General features: G+C 41.5%; 1 protein-coding gene across 3 annotated transcripts in view; it reads right to left on the bottom strand.

The window, feature by feature from the left end:
• Positions 1–22,038, bottom strand: part of pax7a (paired box 7a) — a 42,767-nt gene that overhangs the window by 12,984 nt on the left and 7,745 nt on the right. For all 3 annotated transcript variants that reach the window (XM_072381920.1, XM_072381921.1, XM_072381919.1), the window contains 3 exons: positions 8,866–9,065; positions 1,763–1,928; positions 1,130–1,326 (listed from right to left, as the gene is read on the bottom strand). In XM_072381920.1, the coding sequence (XP_072238021.1) occupies positions 1,130–1,326; positions 1,763–1,928; positions 8,866–9,065 (563 nt within the window). The remainder of the gene's footprint in view (positions 1–1,129; positions 1,327–1,762; positions 1,929–8,865; positions 9,066–22,038) is intronic.

The following is a 22,038-nucleotide window of genomic DNA, read 5'->3' on the forward strand; positions in this document are numbered from 1 at the left end:
AGCCTCCATGTTATCCTCCGTCGCTCCAGCAGGAGAGAAAATCTCTTTTTTGTCACAAAATCCTTAATTCTTTCTTCTGTGAAGAAAGAGGGTAATACCAAGAATGTTTCCAATCTGCTTTGAGAAATATTTGAAGAAAAAAAAAAAAAACTCCCAATAAAACACGTGTGAACGACGGGGTAATTGTGGACAAATGCAGCATTGAAATTCATTTTCAACTCTTTACACACCATTTCAATCTTATTTTCTGCTTGTTAACCACATCTTGTTGGTGAGGGTGGGCAAGACTGGCCAGTATTGATGGGTAATTGTGTATAATTCAGTCCGTACACACGATTTGCATCAATACAAATCATTTTCCATTCTGTACTACTTAAAGCTCAACCCTTACCATAGAGTCGCATTTAAACGCTCGTTAATGGAGGTGTCCAAAAGAGGTTAACAAATGAAATCCAGAGCTTCTCAGAGAGGGAGGCAAACAAACCTCACATACAGCTCTATGCATTAAGATGGCAAAGAGGAGTGGGGATAAAAGAGAAATGTAGAGGCTTATCATCATATGAAGAGTGCATAAGAGCAGATGAAGTGACCAGCATGCAGACAGAGCTGTCTGGAAATCATGCAGTAAAAGACATGAACAAAATCACACATAGCACTGGAGTCTTCCAGCTGCAGACAATTACGTGAAGAAGATTATGGGTCTACATTTATAAGCTTTAGCTAATTATTTCATCTGCATGTGTTCTCACTGTGCTGTGCAGGATTTAGACGTCCCAGGAAAGTCGAAACTGCTGTTTGGAGCAGCTTGAGTACTTGCCGTGCTATCAAGATGAATTTTAATTTGTTGATGTTAATCCAATTGTTTTACAAATGTAGCAATTTGGAGTAGCTAAAATAAATCCAGGGCTTTGGAAAGGCGAACATAAAAGCCCACACTGCCAGTTATTTTGCTGAACATGCTGTTTCGCAATTATAATTTCAGTCAAATACAATTAGATATTCTGAACAGTGAGAGGAGGAGGTGGGGGAGAAGTGTGGTAGTAGACCAAGGAACGTTAACACCACCTATGAAGGAACATTAAATTTAGAGCGTATTCAGATATCAAGACGTAAAGCCTGTTGGACTGACCTGTGGGGAGAGCCCGTTGCCAACAGGGTTCATGTGGTTGCTGGATGCTGAGGGGCTCATGAATGTATCGGAGTAGCTGGAGAAACTGTGGCGATTGGATGACAGACCATAAGCAGAGCTGCTGTCAGCGCTCAGACCTCCCTGGTGCATGGAAGACGGAGGTAGGGGTTGGGGTCGGTGCAATGTGCTGCTGCCCTCTGACACACAAAAAATATACGCAACATACAAATCAAGGTCAAAAATCTGAGCAGGGGCACAAGAATCCTAAGGACAGTGTCCTCAAAATTAAAGCTCAGAGTCATAAGTCATGCATTAAGTGTCCTTCCTGAAAATTATTTAGAAAGTACAAACATGTTTATTCATGAAAAGTGTAAAGCACTGGCATGACCCCAACTCATAATGTATGACTTTTTTTTTTCCCTCTGTGACAAAGATGTGATTGTAAAGATAACTACTTGCTGCATGGTTCTTATATGCAGCACATGATTCTTACAACTTTATTAACATGTACATGAAATATGGATGGCATACCACAAGTAAACAGGACTAATGGAATCTTTACAAAAATTGGATTAAACTCACACAGCACACTGTATGTTTTGGATGTTGTACTGCAGGAAGTATCAGTTTTACCCTGTGATAGTGTGGTGCTGGGGTAGCTGGACTCCGGCAGCTGGTATGTGGGTAGAGTTGGCATCCCTGTTGGTGGGAATCCTCCAGGAAGCAGGTGGTTGAAGGCCGCTAGCTGATTGGCACCGGCCTGCTTACGCCACCGAGCCCGCCTGTTGCTGAACCACACCTGTGAGATAAGTCAAAACAAATACATTTCATAACAAAGCCATGCTTATTCTTTGCTTTGAACAATTTCTTGTGCCTCATTCATTTAAATATTATTTTTGCTTGTGTGAACTCAGACTCTCGGTAGAGTCCCGCCACCTGTAAAAAATCTGCTGATAGGTGTTGCTGGCTTCTAGCTGAGTGTCTGCAGCCCATGTGGGAGCTCTGTGGTTTGTTCCTGCTGTTCCTAAGTGGTTGAGGTTATGATCTGTGTAAACAGGGTCCTCCAAGCCCCCGTCAGAGGGAAGAAGTCACTAAAAGGTCAAGCAGGCAACTAGCCTGTGCATCACACTCCAGTTTGTCAGAGGAGATTTGGGAGAAGGCATCGCTTATCTGGAGATGCAGAGAAACAGTATCTGTTATACTGCTGATGTGTTGTTTTATGTGGCTGGTTTCAAAGCTGTAAAAGTCATTTTAAGGAGGGAGAAGTGCTTCAGCTTTAGAGACGAGACAAGTTTTAGCATAAAGCTCACAAAATGAGCAGCACCAAAAGCACAGACACACAATGTCAATTCTCTGAATGAAAAGGAACAAAATAGGACTCTTTAGAACGGCAAAGATTTACACATTTTAAAAAGGCTTCTGCTTCAACAAAACATGAATATAATCAGGCCTTTTGAAAAGAGCCAGCAACCTGTTCCATTTAACCAAGACAAGGCCTGGGCTTCACTGTGTGCTTGGGGTTGAAGGACATTGATCTATGCCTTGCACAGGCAATTCATCAGAGTTTAATACACTGTCAGCGCAGTTCATCTACTGTTGTGTTTCAAACGGCCAGGGCTATTGTGAGAGCACATGAAAGAGGGGGACAAAAGCCCCTCCATACGCCACAGAGAACAGTGGACACAAAGAGGGGGCGTCCCTTTTAAACAGGTCTTAAAGAGGGACACTTTCAAGGGGACTTACACAGCGATGTCCTCTGCTTTTTGGGGGCTGCCTCTTTTTGTACACACAAACATACATATAAACTCGTATAGGCCTAAAAGGGGTCTTAATTCGAAGAGATCTTAATTCGAATGTGGTTCTTTTTCTGCACAGTCGCTGCCTCTATAAAGACCAGCCACCTTTTTGCCTTTAGCTCACTTTACAAGGAAGAAAATGAGATACAACAGGCAATGACTGTGTTGGTGTTAGAGAATAGGCCAAACCTCAGTTGTCAAAGTGGAAAACCAACAGGAAATCTTTAACTCAAGCCTGATTGCTCCTGAAGACCAGGTCTGAGTCCCTCAATTAGCTATTCCAAAACAAATGTGGTGTGTGGCTCCAGTGAAACTTCTGCTATTGGGATGTAGTGGAGCGTGGTCCGAGCTCTGAACTAAGCTCCAGCTGGGCCAGACAAACAGCTGCCTGACCCAGAGGAGGGTGGTGGGAATGGTGGTGGTGGGGGGGCACACCCCTTCCTTCCACACACTCCTGATCACCCCACCCTGCAGTGCCACTTCACCTCCGACCTCATCCACTCACCCCACCCCTCTTTTATGCTCATTTTAACTTCCTTCCCCCTTTGTCATCCAAGCTTTGGAAGGAGGTGCTCCATCATGGCAGACACAACTTCTCTTAAATATTGAAGCCACATTTGACTTTCATTTTTTCTTTTTCTGAGTTTCATTTGAGTTTCCGTCTTTGCAACTTCCAACTTTATTTAAGCCTTACATTTTGTTTTTGATTTACATGTCTTTTTATACTCAAGTTTTTGAGTATAAAACAAGGTTTTACTTATTATCTCTGTCTTAGCAACACTATAACATAACATATTTAAACAATATATGATTTTGTGATGCAAAAGATTATACTGAAGGGAGAACTAATAGTATAGGTGGTCAATCAATGCTTAGTTTTATATGACTTGACAGATATATGTGGAATTGCCTCCGTGCATGCAAGCATGGGAAGCGTAATTCACCTCCTGTCATTCCTGCTGCCAGACAACTTCAAATAGGGGAAATCTACTAATTTAAGTCTACAGTTTATCTATAATCTATTGGAATTTGCAGTATTCTATGGATTTTAATAGGCATACTGCAACATTACTTTGATAAAATAAGCCACTCTACCAAACAGGCGCCAGCTCCATCAAGTAATCATGTACAAATAGTGGAGGCTGTACATCCTCACTAATATATGGGAAAAGAGAAAACTATGTGGCAGAGACCGAATGGCTTTCTTCAACAGTCATCAGGCTCACAGCACAGACAGTAATAAAAATGCACTCAAGTGGCGATTCACATGTGTCTATATGCAATCACACGCATGCATACATTACAAGCACAGTCTTGTACAGACACACATCCATTCTCACACTGACTAACACACAGCCTGAAGCTGAGGATTTGAGGCTGTGCTCTGGAACCTGATCACAAAGTCACCTTGGACCAGAGATTCTCCTCTGCTCTCCCCAATCCGGTTTAATTCCCTGCAGAACAGAGAGCTTCCTCTGTGTCTCCCTATCTACCTACAAGAGTGCAGCCAAATTCATAAATTCATGTGGCTCACTTCTGTCTTGTTTGCATGAACTAAAAGGCTTCCCTGCATCTAGTGTGCTTGGACAGGTCTGCATCTCTGGTTCATTGTGGAGAAAGTTTTGGGATGAAGAGAGCTGTAACTCATCAAGCGTTAAGCTTAACCCAGCTCAAGAAACAGATGGAGAAGAAAGAAGAAAGGTGGAGAATTAAACTATGTTTAGAGCACAACCAGAACAGGGGTTATATGTGCAAACCTCAAATGTGGAATTGTGTAACAAACCTGAAACGTTCTGTGCAGTGACACAGTTTCAGTCTCCGGTTCATGTTTGACTTGATGCATCCATTCATCTCTCTTAATCTTCCATTCACAGTCAAAAAGAATTGATTCCTAGCGATAAAATGGCATTTTCTTTTTGCTGATCAGTGATAATACACAGTCATACCAACACTGTAAAGGCGTGACACCGCACGGCAGTAAAAAAAATCCTTTGTGTTGTTCCTCTTAAATAGGATCACTCACATTTTAGAATTGCCCATTTATCCAATCCTCCATGAATTATTTTGCCAAAGACAAGTCCTGAATGTGTGACGCGTTTCAGGAGCCAATTTGCAACATTCGGTAGATGAATACCGAGTGCTGAGAGATAATGACAAAACAAAATGTGCTGCTGACTTCATACCCACAAAAACACAGGGAGGTGATGCAACCAGCTTCAACATACAAATCCTCTTCTGGCTCATACCACGCAATACCCCCCTCCTCCTCATCCTCTTCCTCCCCTGCCTAACACCTCCTCCCTCTCTATGCTTCCCCTCTTCTTTCCCCTCTGATTCCCTCCCTGCTTGCCTTCCAGACTGGCACTATGCTAATTATTAGTAGCTAGGAGTGTGAATTTGTGAGGAGAGTGGGATTAGCTTGATAAGTATCAGGAGTACAGAGGCACTGTACCAAAGTCATTTAAATTCTAATAATAAGAAAGTGTTAGAACATTCACACTGATGCATTGCAACAATTTCTCCCCTTCAATCTACACAAATCCTATTTATTCCTTTATGAAAAGTAAACCCACACTAGCGGGAATACAGTTGCCTGTTGGGTTTGGTTGCTACCACTCGGCTCTATTGAAACGCGGCTGACAGTAAGACAATGAGGAAACATCCTCATTACATCATATTTTCATGAGCTATGTTCAAAACCTGCTTAAGAACATCTGTATCGGGTTGAACTCAGCTGTACGACTCTGAACCACAAATCTATAAAGGCCATCAAACAGACTCCATATAGGCCTTTTCCCTGTGTTTCAGGCCAGCACAAGCCACGGATAGAGAAAGAAACTTTTTACCAAATTGATTTGCACGCTTCGTAAAAAGCTATGCTTATGCCTTATTAGATTCCACTAACTATAATAGCTACATGCAGAATGTTTATTGGTAATGAAAGAGGACCTATGTGACAGATTTGGTAAAGCGAGCCGGCAGCGGCATGCTGAGCTGATGCGCTTCAGCCAAGACTCAGGAGTCAGTCTCTTAAAAACTTCAGTCTAAATAGGAGGAGAATGTAATTTGCTTCATCTGTAAGAGCTGATTTACAGCGACCTGCTGCCTATTGCCTGTACATCTCTTCCTCCTCGCCGCTTCCCCCCACCTGGTCCACCCCTCAGAGGGAGCGGACATGAGCGATGCTCTCATGGAGTGGCTTTGCTGCCTGCTCCTCTTAAGACTGAGGGGTTATCAGATGGAAAGTGGCAGAGCACACTGCATCAGTGGAGGATATAGTGAAGGTAGACTTGGCAGCATCCCCTCCTACTGAGACAGCCTGGAACTAATTGTTGAAAGATATGGATCACATCACACAATTTGTCAGCTGGGGTGATAAAACCATTGTAGGGCTCATGGTGGTAAGGGAGCGCCAGTAGCTCCCCTGAAAGGGGCAGCGGGGCTGATCAAGATAGATGGTGAGAGGTTCTTAAGATGGCAGGCAAGGGCAGGCAGAAGGTAGTAAGCTCTGTTTATGAGTTTAGGTTTTGAGTCAGTGCTAAGCCAAACACTCGTCACTTCTACAAGAATCTAGGTGTTTAATTTACAGCACAGCTTTGAGTGCCAGGGCAGCCATGTTTACAGAGGCCCTCTGCACACAGTTTACCTCTGCGTCCGACCTAAAAACTGCTTTCCACATTATCACCATGTTTAATGACAAATGGATAGCAGTGAACCATGACAGCTCACACATATTCAAGTTAAAATATGAGTGTATGAGACCCTGCCACAACCCCCTCTCAGCCTAAAACTGCGGTTAGTGTCTGAGCGACATCTGGAAGATGCGTCATTGCAGCTGTGCTGGAGAAGCTTTGCGTTCAGGCCAAAGGGTCTCCTCTCATCTGGCCTGTGATGGGCCATTTGGACACTAATATGGAAGCCCAGCTGGTGGACAGCTTCTCATGTACACACGAGCAAATTTACATTTTAGCATTCTTCCACATTGGTTTAATTTTGGTTTAAAGGTATTCAAAAATGTGCTAATTGTACTTATGAGGTATGTCCAGCAGTCACTAAGAAATCAGTTTACAAACCTGTGATACATTTGTAGAAAAGCAAAGACAAAACTATCAGACTTTTACCAAAGTTACTCTTTACCATGTGTTCCTTGAAGCATGCAAACTGCGGCATCACTTTGGGTATTATTTATTTTGGCTACCAGAACCCTTTTCTTCATAACCTTCTCAGAAAATTAAATTTGAGTTGACCTTTAGAGACTTTCAAAGCCTCAAAGAATTAGATTATGAGGAAAACAGCATTAACAAATTATAGCCATGACTCAAATTCCTTAGATTTTCACATGACATCATTTAAGTCTATTATCTAACTGCAAAGAGATTGCAGTCACTCAGATGTCTTTCTTCTCTTGCCCTCATGTTTTGCCACTTCTGGCAAGCTGCTCCATAAATACACAGTGATTGATACAAGCATGAATTATTCCTTTAAATGAGGTGTCACTGTCCTTTATAAAGACCCTGAATTTTAAGTGTGAGGCAAAAAATTTGGTTTGGTCACTCCTGTGGCTATTTTTTTTTTACAATGTTATGATTGTTTGTAACTCAATCTACAAAATGCAAAATTTAATTTACTTTCCAAATAAAAATTATCAAAACGTGTTAGAGAACAAAAAAATATCACAAATGAGGCTTTCACTTTTCCATCTCTTGCATTTAATTGTTAAGCACTAAATCCAAAAAGAAAACAAACAGCCGTGAGATATATTTCTCTTTCCCTGAGTGAGGCATTAAACACTCGGACATATTGGACACCCTTGCATGTTGGGGGGGCTACAAGATGGACAAAGACATGTGTGGAATCAGTTACCCAAACTGCGTGTTTGTAGTGTGATGAACAGTTAGCATGCGGTGAGGAGTTTTGGGAGTTTTAGCGTGAGTGTGAACGACTGTGGTAAGAGGAGAGGGGTGCCCCAGACTTTCTTTTTTTTTTTTCACTAGCGGCTGATTGATTAATGTTGTTGTCGGGGCATGGGGTCCCTAGAGAGGATGAAGAACCCTGTGTGATATGTGGAGGGTTTTACAAGCAGCGGCGAGCTTGAAAGTGATGGGATGAGATTCTGGCCAAAGGCCGAAATGAGAAATCCATCAGGAATGCATTCCCTTTCTCTCCTCTCCTCTTTTTCTCTACCCTCCATCTTTGGAAGAACAGCTGTTGCTGTAACTCTACTGTACACATCTTCCTTCAATCTTACAATCTACATCTGTAGGGCACTCAGGCTGTCAGAGTGGGCTCCGTGGTCTAAGGGCACGAAGGATGGAAGTATTTCTTTCAAAGTTCTTGAACATGAGAGATAATAGTGAGGAGCACATTTACAATACATTTCACTGTGAAATATGATAGAAAGGGAAACATGGCCCTGATGGATGAATACATCATTACCATGGTTAAAAAGAAGGAAAATAAAGTTGCATTTTTGCCTGAGAATTGTGACCTTTACTGCACTGTGAAGGCTGCACACAGGCAGTTGAAGTCTTTAAGCTTAATGTCAGTTTCACATGCACTTAAAGGGTTATAAAACCTGAGTGATAAAGACACAAAATATAATCAGAGGCATCAACCATGCAGTGTTACAAAATGTTCCACTTTGAGGTTTCTGCTTAATGTAATTTTGTCTCAGTAACATCTCAGAAACTACTTTTGTCTTAAAGTAGTCCCTATAAAAAACAATGCACCATATCATGGGTGTTAGCTCAATAGCAGGTTCATTGCCTCTTGAAACAACAATAACTGATTGCTGATTACTCTGCCATGGGTGTCTCAAAATATTAAGGAATTCAGTAACAACCATCTAGATACACCCAGAGATAAGCCTGTGTTTTCATGCAGGCCTTACTATGCACAATATAGGGAGATTAATTTCAGTACTGCTACTGTTTGTCTAACCTGTACTCTCGCCTCTGTGAGTTTTGTCCTTTGAGCCAGCTCTTCTCTGGTGTAGATGTCGGGGTAATGTGTTCTTTCGAAAGCCTTCTCTAGCTCCTCCAGCTGCTCAGCAGTGAAGGTGGTGCGACTGCGCCTCTGCTTCCTCTTCAGTGGCAAGTCGGGCTCCGAATCTACGTCTGAACCATCATCTGTGCGGTTACCTGAGGTGAAAAGAAAAGGGGCACAAGGTCATCTGTGTGATCATGTAATAAGAATTGAGTTAAGAGGTCTTTTGTGTGAACTGGGTGAAACTGAGGGGTGTTTGTAGAAAATAACAGTATTATCTGCATTTTAAAGGGCCTCTTTTGTCACTGAAGAGAAGAGGTCTGGCTTCAGAGGGGATTCAAATGACAGCTACTTTTCTCTCAATATACAACTGGGAGAATATTATCTTAATCTGTGGATATTTATTTAATATAGAAGAGGCCCTGATATACAATCCTGAGTGTGAGAGGGGCCCCAGAGGCTGTGGAGGCTGAGAGCTGAGGGGGAGTGGGGTGCTGGTGGGTAGAGGGGTTAATCTGCACAGGCCACCTTGCTGCTGCTCAGCCGTTTTTTTTTCTGTCATTGGCCCAGGGCACACTGCTCATATACAGCTCAGCCAAAGTGTATAAAATGGAGCACAAGATCACACCAAAACCATTCAACCCCATGTGTTTCCACCTGCTGTCATTAAATGAATTAGAGCATATTTTACATTACTTTTTAGGCATTCAACTAAGCTGAATTTTTGCTCGAGGAATATAGATACAGCACAAAGCTGTACAATCCAGGCCGACAGGGAAATTTTTGACAGCAAATACGTATTCCCATTGCACATTACCATTATAACTGAATTTAGAAAATTGCATCATTTTCACCTCCTCTGCATGTCTATTCAAACTACATGGCCCTTTTCATTTCATGTCATAAAATTCTTATTTTCATAATTTCCTCATTGAGACATTGACAAGGCAGAGTGATGTGCCAGTGTTGCTCCAGGCCTTGTTGGATTGCATCATGCACCGTCCAGAAAGTGTGGGAGAGAGAAATAAAGGGAGATATTGAAGAAAAGGGTGCAAGAAGAGATTTCTGCTACTGACAGAGACCCCTTTGCCATCCAACTCAAATGAAAATGCTCACCTGAGTGTCTCGCCTGAATCTAATTCTTTGTTTAACCGCTCAGATCAGTCTTTGCTGCTCACTCTACTCAAATCTTTCAGTTTAAGTGGACAAAAGAATACTCAGACCTTGCCTCCAAATAACAACTGTGAGAACAAAAGAGCAACAGAGCTGGCGGAATCTCAAGGCCAGCTCCAGAGTTTAATTAAACAAGGAATTATGGGATTATATGGAGACTATCATTACAGGCCACTCTATGAGTCTTCTACGAACATTTTTTGTCCCCCTGAGCTCATGCTCAATGATTCTCTGCGGATTACATGTGGCCACAGGACATGAGGCCGCATTCATTAAATCAATTCTTCAGTCTTATCCTTTTTAATAAAGATTGATTCTTGAAGCACGAGCTCACTCTGCTGCAGAACACCCTTGAACATACAAAGTTGAATATGTACATACACCACATATCCCTTTGTTGGTTTTCATGAGGATGCGCACATCCATTTGCCCAGTAACTTGCCATGACGACACTTGAGACCAGACCAGCAGTCTACAGATCACTTTCCAAAGTCACCTCTCTGTCCCTACGGGGAGATGTCGGGGTCGGAGTTGAGACAAGCTCAAAGGGGTTTTGAGACAGACACCAAACTCTTCTCCTCCCTAAATTATTTTCTCACCCTCTCCTTTGTTTGAGGCACATTCAACGACTTTATTTTGCAAGTAAACCTCTATGGCAATCTGTGTCACATTTAGCATGCTACCAGGCTGATGACTGATAAACCTCCAGAGACAATGACTTGCACTGCAGCTCGTCATTAAGCCCGCAGAGCCAACACATCTGCTCTTGTACATGAACCAGAAGCACAAGGTCAACAGCCCTGTCTGTAACGAGTGAGGGAAAATGGAACACGGCACATGCTGCATGGAGACAAATGGAGCTGAAGATGGATGTAAACTCATCTATATGCAGACTCTATTGGAGAGTGGAGGACAGAGAATGTCCTGAAACACCTGGCTGCTCTCCTTGATAATGTAAGACAGAGTCTCAGACAGAGTCTGAATACACATCGGTAAACACAAGCACGAATACAGAAAGACAAAAGAAACACCTTTCAGACTGTTTTGTTTAATATAAAGACAAAATAACAAAAGGCAAAATAAGATCCCTGCAGCACTATTAAGGTCAATTCTTTAATGGCCTTCAAGGCGCAAATGTACACTCTGATTAGACCTTTATAATATACGACTGCTGTAAGATCTATTCACAGGTCCATGGGATATTGATAAACCACTCATGCCTTGTCTCATTACTTATTGTCCAATTAGAATCTCATTATGTGCCATCCAGTGGGCATGATTAGTGTTGTGTACTCTCCTCCAGGGGCTCTCGAAGGTTTTACCTCGATATTGATTTAAAATTGCACCCATTATAAATAGGAATTAATGAGGTTTACACTCTTCTTTGTCAAGGTAAATGCTTGATTAAGATTAAGAATAACACCAGAGGCAGTTTAAGTAAATGCTACCTTAACCCCCATTTCAACACCTTTCATGGCTTCTTAAAGACATGATTTCAATACAAAAGAGTTTAAAGATTTAGCTGACCAGTAATAGAGCTGTTCATGCAATTAACAATCCAAGAGACTGATCACCATAAGCAAAGCTAACGCAAATCTCTGCGAATGCAGGCTGGAATTAATGCTGTAGACGGAAACTGTTCTTTGTATATATTAAAATTTGTGTACTAACAGGGAATACTATACTTGTGAATACTTGTGCAGTCAAATTTGAATCTGAAAGGTTTATTTTCACAGTTTACCTCAAAGTGATAGTGGATGGTGTGTGATGGTGGAGAGGTGTAGCATGGACAATAAGAACTTATTGAAATTTGGTGCAGATCTGGATATCTTTGTTTGAAATAGCTAAATAATCGGATGATCTTTGTGGAAGACTAAGCTGCCAGAAGGAGATCTGTTACAGGTGCGTTTCAAGAACATTGCAAAAACTAGAAAAAAACCCAAAACAAAACAATGGTGCACTGACAACAACTGTTGACCGTGTTTAATTAATGTGGGAGAATTTCAAACCACAAATGAACTTTGCAGATGTGAAGGACCACATTAGCTTTTCTCACCCCGCTGTGACTTTGATTTAATGATTCTTTAATTCTGACCAGACCGTTTAGATAAAACACAGCTCTTGAAGGACTTGAGGTGCTAGTTAATAGTTTTAAGGTTGCTGTGAGGTTTAAAGCCTGCTCTCTCCCCTGATGCTCCTCTGCTGACCTTGCAGACACACCATAGGCAGATGGGATCCTCATCACCCTGTTTTCTCTAAGACAGCCCTCATGCCGACCCCCTCCCTGCTATACTCCTTCACAGCTCCTTCTTCTCCCTCAAAACCCTTGGACTCCCCCAGTCCTCCACTTTTACCCCTGAGACGATGAGGTAATACTGATTAAATGGACAGCTGTCCACTCAATGTGGCAATTAACCAAGTGATCTGTAAGGTTACGGGTTTATAAAATCGTAACAACACCAATAAACTTCATGTCGACCAGGCTGTTGAAATATGTTGGCTAAATTTGTGCATCTGATACTTCACCAGTTACCTCCTTTAGTTTTCTTAACAAACCTTTACAATTTTAGACCTAATAGCTTACAAAATTGTTCCATGACTACAAAATGTTCTTGTATGCATAACAAACTGAAAATGTTTAAAACATAAGAAAGAAGTGGCTTAAAAAGGTGTAGACAAATTAAACTTGACTGTGCAACACATTCATTTCAACAAAAATATATAAAAGGAGAAAATTATATAAAAATGTGTTAGAAAATAAGATAAAAACTCTTACGAAAGTGAAATAAAATGGCGCTTTAAACCCCTCATCTCTAACTCACCTGCGAGCAGCACAAGCCTAAAGTAAAATAGCTGTCACTTTTATATTATAACCTATAGCCTCAACATTAGCCATACCTTTGCAAACTATCCAAGACAGAGGGACAAAAAACAGACAGGGCTTTGGCAGTGCAGCATTAGCTCATAATGGCTCATTTTGAAAAGCATATTAGTTCCAGCATAATTACAATCAGGCCTCACGCTCTGTGTTTTGCAGGCATTCACAGGACCAGCCTCTGAGCACCGAGTCGCACCAGTTGACTGTGACTGACAGCAGATTTAGTTAAAAATTCTGTTTTTTCCTCCCTCTTTTTTTCCCACAGGACAAAAATAACACCACATCTTTTCTTCCTATTTATGTTGACTTGTTTATTTTGTGCCTACCTTTTGTTGTATTTGATACTGCAATTATACTTTTTGTCAGTCAGAGGGGGTGAATAGCAAAAGGCCTAATTATGCAAACAGGCCTGTGATAAGAAGCATCTGCCTCAGATGGGATCTGCTATCTCTGACATGCATCTGTCTCTGTGCTGTCTTCTCTGCTCCAGGCCTGCATATAAACAGCCCTGCCTGTCCCCAGGACTGCATGCAATTCAACCACCAACACTGGAGTGGAGGGATGTTTCGGGGGCGGGGGGATCGTGCAGCAACATCAAATAACTAACAACTTCCCAATTTGCATTTTTCTGAGAATGGTGTGGCATCTCTGTTTAATGCATTTGCCTGTTCATCCTAAAGGGGTTGCCAAGTTAAAGGAGGCATGTGATTCAATGCATTTACCAAAGGATGTATGAGATAGGACGCTTATGTGAATACAAGATAGAAGACAACGATAATCATAGTGGTTTAAAGACAGATTGTCTCCGAATAATCTTTTCCTGTGGATATTTCCATGCAATGAAAAACAAAGTCAAAACTCTAAAAGTGAGCATTGCATAAACTCAGTTAGAATGTATTTATAAATATTAGATTATAATATTCAGATCGACATACTAACTGAATATGTGGCAAAATCAAGTTAACTGTTTACTTGGTCTGGTAACAAGTCAAAATGCATCATCAATTTCTTCTGGTTGTCAGTGACCTTCTCTGGGTCGTAATTTGACATTTAGCTAAAATTGAATCTGGATGAGATGTGTAACTGTACATAATACATTAAAAAACCGCAGGCTATCTAAACTAAAATCATTCTCAACTCACCTTTATGGACAGATGTCAGTGGTTTCAGCTTTATCTCATGCCTACCACGTCAATTACTAGTTTATGGCAGGTGGCCGAGGGCCACGGGCACTTGTGCCAAAACCCATTTTGAGTGGAGAAAGTGAGAAAACACAGTAAGAACTATGAGATTTTGTCAGTAACTTTTGCAGAATTCATACACGTGATAACTTAATGCAAACTTCCATCATCCTTAACAGCTGTCTGATAAAACTAGATAAGAGTGCCCTGCTTTTTTTGCGACTGAACACTTTCACTGCCCGAGTGGGAATTTTAGGCTCCCTTACGTCGACATTCCTCAGGAAAATTCCAACACTTTTCTTCCCTTGTCTCTCTGACAGAATCACAGTCTTTAGAAAAAAAGGAGTAGGGGGCTTTTAAAAGAGGAGAAAAAGGCAAGGGAGGAAGAAAGATGGGAGGCTCTATAATCTTTGGCTCTCACAACAAACAATTAGCCCCCTTCTCTCTGTTTGAGGTGGGGAGAAAGTGTGTGTGTGTGTGTGTGTGTGGGGGGGGGGGGGGGGGGGGGCACACATAAGAGAAAGCTGAGGAGACAGAGAAGGAGAAGCAGCGAGAGCGATGCTCTTTTATAAGTCTTGTCATATGGATGAAGGCGCAGCGCGTCCATGAGAGCGCACGCTCACCTTCAACAACAGGGTGTCCACAGGGCCTCCCGGCCTTTTCAGCCCGGAGAGACGAGCTCCTCAGGGGGCCATTAGAGCATGAATAGAGGCCTGACAGCCCTGTGCAGCTCTGCAGGGCATCCATAAACGCTGACATATTGACTCCCCATGCCTCTGCGCTGCCTGAGTTTGAAAGCGTGAAGGGCTTGAAGGGTGGGATTCTTTTTCTTCTAATATACTTCTGGTTAAAAGTGGGATATTAGCGACAATATAAATGTTTGCTTTTGACTTTAAGACTGCTCTGCACATGACGTGAACATTGTCTGTTTCCAGAGCACTGTGTACGTTTTGCTTTTAAAATCTAAACTCTTCTTTTATGGGGCTTCTTTTGATGTAGCTGCATGGAGAAATATGCTTCAAACATGACAAACATGCAAGTTGTCATCATGAATTTATCTGCTAAATTACCAAGCCCTCCCCGACAATGACAGTTCTTAAGAACAAAGCCAGATTACAGGGGATCTAAAAGAACCTAAAAGAACCACATGGACCTTTTAAGACTTCAGACGATACACCTTTTAACACCAGGTTTCCTCTTCTTTGGAGCAGAATGTCACCGCCTGAGCCCAAGTCTTTGCTAATTGAGGTCACAGTGAAAGTAATGAAATTAAGAGAGCACAAGAAAGTAAAGAGAAGCCCATGGGGGTCTCTGCCAAATGGCACTCGAGCCAGAGCTCCGGTCCCCTGGCAAAAAACTCTAAAAACATACGCAGGAAATCAAACAGCTCCGTCTCAGGGCTGTGATCCGAGGTCTCCTGGAGGAACAAATCATTTTCTTGACAAAGCCAGGCAGAGATTACTGGGCAGCGTATAGGAATGCACAGTGGACATTTTTATGTGCCCAAAGGAAGTATCCTAATTTTCTGGACAAGGATGGGCAGCAAATATTGTGGAAAAGTTTGTGATATTGAAAAAACCAAGAGGGTAAGAGAAGTTGGTAAAGGAGAGAATGATGGAAACTACGAAAAACTAAGAACTGATGTGACCAAAGCTCAAAATATTTAATCAACAAAACAAGTTTAAACATAACAGAATCCTCTACTATTCCTGTACATCCTGACACTGGATCATCTTTATAGTAAAATCTAATAAAAACAGCATAGTTTGTTGCAAAACTCCAGACAAATGCTGCTAATCTTCAAGTAATGTCCTGAAATACTCCTAAAAAACAGTTCCCAAAGAGCGCCTTTATGTACAACAATCTAATGAATATTTCCTATAAAGAGCTTTTTTTTCTGGGCACAGTCAAGCATTACAGTGCTTGGCATTAATTTCTGAGAGCCCTCCATATTGAGGGGTTGTAATGTGCACAGTAGAAAAGCTTTTTATACTGAGACTACATATTCCCCAAGGAGAGAATGACTGACGATGCAGAAATAAGCCCATTAGTTGAAAAGAGGGGACAACATTTGAAGTTGTTATTTTGTCGGCGAGGACAGGAGCTCCACCCCACTGTTTGGACAAGCGCTTTCACATTTTAACTTGGTAGGAGAAAAACACATTTCTGATTTGCAACACTTAGGGAACATGTTTATTGTTTTTGTGGTTATGAAAACACATGCACAATTAAAAACAAATGAATATTTCATTGGTGCAGCACATCAAGAGCATAAAATGTTAAATGTTCTGGCCCTAAGTAGCATAGGCTAATGGCGATTTTTAAACTAGCAGACCATGGTCAATGTTCCTCATTCATCACTGAGGGAGAGCGCGGGCGCACTGTGCTAAACATAATTACTGTTGCACATTATGTGGGCTATTCCTGTATTGTAATAAAATTAGCCAGAAATGCTTTTTGTCTTTTCTAATGCAGCTCCATGGTAACCAGCGAATGGTCATAATGCAACACACTGTTCCGATCTGTGCCAGCTGTCAGAGTTTGACAACCTTAGCTGGCAAGGCGAATTGGAGGAAACTACAATTCTTTCAATAAATTAAGTGGCCCTGACCCGCTCATCTGTCGCACAATTTAACATGGACATAATAAAGCCTGAGATGTCCTGATGCACTGTACTCTCAATTTTGTGTTCCTTTATTGTTTAGCGCAATGAATGAATTAGTCGCCAAGACAAAGATCTATTTCAGTCAAACATCCTACTTATAATTTCAATGCTCATCTTACATTTTTTACCTTAGACAGGCAGAAAATTCAATTGGACTAGAGATATTAATCCATGCTCCTCAAACACACAGAGAACTTCTTAAGGACGGGAATAGAGGGAATATAATTTGACTGTTTCAACATATTCATTTAAATTCAGTCATCATTGTTAATATGTCAAGACCACAGAGAGGAAAAATGGAAAACTATGTAAACTATGTGACACCATATGTTATGTTATTAGCCTCCAAACCATGCTATCGGGGGTTTGTTTTTATTTGGCTGTAATCAAAAAGCCATCTCAGGACTTCCATCTCCTGACTGATGTTTCCCACACAAATATCGTGCATAATTACCACAAATTTACCGGTCTTTTATGTGACACTATCTGTGAGCTGGCGACAACATTTTTGTTGTCTGGTAGATAACTTATTAGGCAAAATGACTACAATTTATGAAATTACATGCTTAATTTCATACTACTTAGAGCTGAATTTGTTATAAACTGTGCACCCTCTTTGGCAGTTCACCTACAGTAATGGAGACATACAAAATGATTTAACGTTATAGTTTATCTACGGTTTATATCTGGGGCTTTTTCTCTACATTTCATCATGTCCTGATGCCAGAAATGCTCAGATTTACTTCATTGCTGTTGTTGGAGCTGTCTGACAAAAAGCACCATTGTTTGCCGAGGAGCTGAGTTAATTACAATAATTTACTGCAAGAAAATGAGCGGCTCCTCAAGTGATGTGTGCAGACTAAGTGCACCATGAGGTTTGTTTTAGTCTTTTTTTTTCCTGGAAGTGAAGAGGAAAGACACAAAGAGGACATCTCAAAGCAATTAAATGAGATTTCTGTCCGACAAGTACCATAGGTTTTCCCATTAAAATCTTTGAAACTAATCTCCTCTGCTGGGAACACTTGTCTCTCCTCGTGGCATGGCCAGGAATCAGCAGTGAGACATAAATAAATAGCCTTTAAAAAACATTGGCCCTCTTGTCAGGACACATACCTACTCAACAGCAGCAACAGTCCACATGTCAACTCATTCTCTTCCCATTTCCTCAGATCTCTGCGCAAAGACACTCCTGTCTAATGAAGTAGAAGGATTGCAATCCCACAGGGCAAAGCAAGGCTCTGTCATCCCTGAGTGTTGTTTTCCCTCCGGACAGCTCGGTCATTGTCCGCTATCGAAAGTAATACTCGCCAGTAAGGATTCATTACAACACCAAATCTGTGAATGAACTGCCCACTGCAAGCACAAACACACAACTGGCCGAGAGAAGAAATAGACCTCCCAGGGACCTCCTAAAAACTTAATTGGATTGCCAATACGGCCCACAGACGTTCGAGAAGTCGAGAAAAAACAATGGAGCAGAAAATAAATACTCCAAAGCCACTATGATGACTCCACTTGGTAAACTAACACAGTATTGATCGCCTTCTTCTTTTTGTTTGTTTGTTTAGAAAAGCCTCATCCCTGCTAATAGCTGTCTGAGAGTGTAATCTCTCCCTTGTCCTCCCCCTTCTCTCCTCCCTTCAACATTCCCTATTATGAGGCTCCTTTCAGGGAGCCTCAAATAGTTTAGGTTCAGTGTCGCACTGGGGTATGGGGCATGGGACTGGGGACCAATTGTTTGCTAATGTTGACACCTGCCAGAGCAGGCTTGGCCTATTTGGGGCCCGCCAAGCTGTAAACTGGATGCTCCCCCTCTTTAGCAAGATTAAGTGTGGGTTGCTGGGGTCACAAATCACTGGACTCCCTCTGATGTTGTGAGGCACAGAGCCAGAGACTGAGAGGACTAAAAGAGAAAGCTGGAGAGGGAGGGACAGAGGAGGGAAGAGGGATAAAGAGTGACAGTCCATTGTCTACTGAAAAGGAGAGGAATAATGTATCTTCTTGAGTGCGCGTAACCACAGTGCCCCATTCAAAAAAAAAAAAAATACATCAACGGTGAATGTATGTTGCCCTGCGAAAGCACACAACAGATTTCTGGTTGCATGAGTGACAAGAGATTCGACAGCTTTTTGTTTCAAATTCAGCTTTAACAGGAAATGATCACACTGTTCTCTTGATCTCTACACAACAGCTTGTGTGTTTTCCACATCAAAAATAAAGCAGGGGAAAACCGAAAGGACGGAGCACATAAGACCATCTTCTTTCATGATGACTTGCTGAACAAGCTTTTTTGAACATAACTTGTGATCTTCGAGAACAAACAAACACGGAAAATGGAGCATACCGTGGACTTACACGCTGCCTATACGCTATAGCTGGATTCAAGGAATCTGAGGATTTGCTCATCTGTAATTTGACTCATAAAACTTTGCTTTTTTCAGACAGATATATTACAAAGCCAAAGAGAAAACCAGTGGCTATGACAGACAGTGCCCAGCTCCTCCTCCTCCTCCTCCTCCCTTCCTTTGCAGATGTACATTAATGCAAAAAAGGCAGAGATCTGAGCTGCAGCAGAAGCACCCTGTCTCCCTTTAAAACTGCTGCTGTCCAGCCTGATCGTGTCAGTTTGAAGGCCCCTATTCAAAAGTATTCATGCATCTGCCTTTGAGGCACAATAGCTGCTAGTTTATAAACTGTCTGCCCAGGCACCCAAAGGCTTTAGTTCTTATTGTTTTCATCCCCTTAATAAACTTTTTGGAGGAGTTCATCAACTTGCTTGAATAGCCTATGCAGCAAGTCTCAAGACAGAAAATAACAGAAGGGCCTTTTCTCCTCCCTCTTCTTTCTCTCTTCCTTTTCTAGCGGCTGTTCACCAAACAATGGTGAGAGTAGGCTGTCAGACATCACAGGGCTTTTTTTAAAGAAAAAGAAAAAGCAATACAAGAAAAAAAAAGTATTCCAAATAAAGGGAGAAAGCTTCTCAAAATGGAAATTTGAGCCCAATTTTAGTTGCACATAAGCACAAAAGACAGGGATAGGACATATCAAACAGCTAAAAATGTTTTATAAAATTAAAATATAAAGGTTGGTCGAAGCAGAAACTAAAATACTGATATTCTGTCTTATTAAAAATGACAATTAAAGTTTTGGTTTTTATTTCTATAAGCTTGCCTTTGTACTGTTAGATTAAAAATGCTGTTAGAAGTGAACAAACAGCAAAATTCTATTAAAATATAACATTTTCATTCATTATGAATTCACAGATTGCCTGACACCTGTTAAACAGGCAGCACTAAAATGATGGGATGCAATGAAATGTAATTTTGGGTGTAAGCCATTAATCCACTGTTATACCTTTAAACTCTGTCAAAAAAAGAAGAAGCAAAAAAAAAAAAGCCCAACTTTAAAGTCTTTAATAGATGTCTACTCTAATTAATTTCATACCTAATTAAGAGAAGGCCACAGTCCACGCACGCTGGCCTGTTTAGCCCGCTGGATGGCCATAATTGAAGTAATAGCGGAAAAAAGGGGCTGCTTAGAAATAAAACCCTGCAGTGATCCAATTCAACAGCATCACCATCCAACCAAGCTGCTCCCCCCCATTCTCCCCCCTCCACCATACGACCCAAAAAGGCCTTATTGGCTGCCCCGGACCAACCACCTACTGTTTCCCACCGATGCACTCGGTGCGTTTTAACACCCTAATTAGATGTGACAAGTTCAACGAGCTGGTTTCAGAGGAGGAAAAGCTGGTCAGGTTATGATTTCCGAGTCAGACTCACAGGGGAATCTCTGGACAGCTGATTCCTGTCAGCCTCATTCATCTTCTTCCAGCCAATTAAACATTAATGCTAACAAAGCGCTGGCAATTTGGGAATACATTAAACGCCTGAAGTGGAAACGTACACGATTGAGGTGCAATAAATAGTAACAAAACAACCAATAAGGATAAGAATAAGAATAAGAATAAAAACACTGTTGCTTATATCAGCAATTGGAATAAAAGGGTAAAACATGAATTAGGAGCATTCAGCTGAAAAATCCTTTAACAAAAATAACACAAGATGACCCTTAAATAGCCTGTAATGCCATGAAATTCCTCATAATTAGGGCTACAAAATAATTTTACCAACATTTTACAAATATTTCTGCTGTTTCACGCCACTCAAATGATCCATCATTTCTTTTTAGAATAAACCACATTAAGGGTACATAAAACAGCGAAAAAACATTCGAAAACAGGCCAAGTTACACAAGCGTTTGAACGAACCCCACCTGTTGACATGAATGCGTGACGCACGTGTGTGAGAGAAAGAGGGCAGAGGAGGAAAAAGGGAGGAGGCGCGAGAGAAGTCAAACTCAAGCGAAGGAAGAAGATGAAAAATTGAGATTTTCTGTTTCTGTTGGACCACAGCCCCGCAGGCACGGCGCAGGATCCCAGAGCCCCATAGTGAAAATTGGCGGAATAAAACACAGACAGAAATGAGAGACGCGCTGAAGCACCCTACTGTTGTGACAGGATACCTGGAGGGCAGCGCTTCCTCTTTAATTTGTCTCGTATGGCTTGAGACCCCCAACCAGTCATTCAATCCTCAGAGCCCGCGTAAGCCTACGGAATTTAATTCTCGGTGGTGAAATTATATGCTATAATTAAATATCACATCATTTTAAAACTGCTCGGTTGCATGGAGGCGTCTTATCGACTTGGTCTTCCTCGTCGTCGTTGTTATCACATTAATAGTAACAACATCTAAAATGGGCCTATCAGCGTTTGTGGGTGAAGTTGCAGGCTAAACAAAGGGCACCTATGGGCTTACAGCTTATATTCTGATATTTCTGAGCAGGAAACGTTAACCTTGAAATGCTGCTATCTGCGTCTAACAATGTGTGATCATAACCCCATAAATGAGGGGAGAAATTGAATCCTTTTAAGTTATTAAGCAGGAAAGGATTATAAACTCGTCTTTATAAATGAACTAGAAATCCCCATGTCTTCTTCTGTACACTTTTAAATTTCCCACAAGAAGCTGGGGAGGAAAGATTGCCCCTTTTCAAGAGCCCCACAAGAGATGGAAAAACCATTTTTGTGCCCAGATAGGAAGTCGTCCCACATGGTAAGCGCCACTTTAATTAATAGACAGCCTTGAGAGGTATCACTGTCAGCCTGGATAATGGTGACAGAGCTAGTGTTTGTGCTTCCATGAATATTTCTCATGTGATCAAAGTCAAAT

Source organism: Leuresthes tenuis, unplaced genomic scaffold (assembly GCF_036924035.1).
Source record: "Leuresthes tenuis unplaced genomic scaffold, fLeuTen1.0.hap1 SCAF_3, whole genome shotgun sequence".
In the NCBI taxonomy this organism is placed as follows: domain Eukaryota; kingdom Metazoa; phylum Chordata; class Actinopteri; order Atheriniformes; family Atherinopsidae; genus Leuresthes; species Leuresthes tenuis.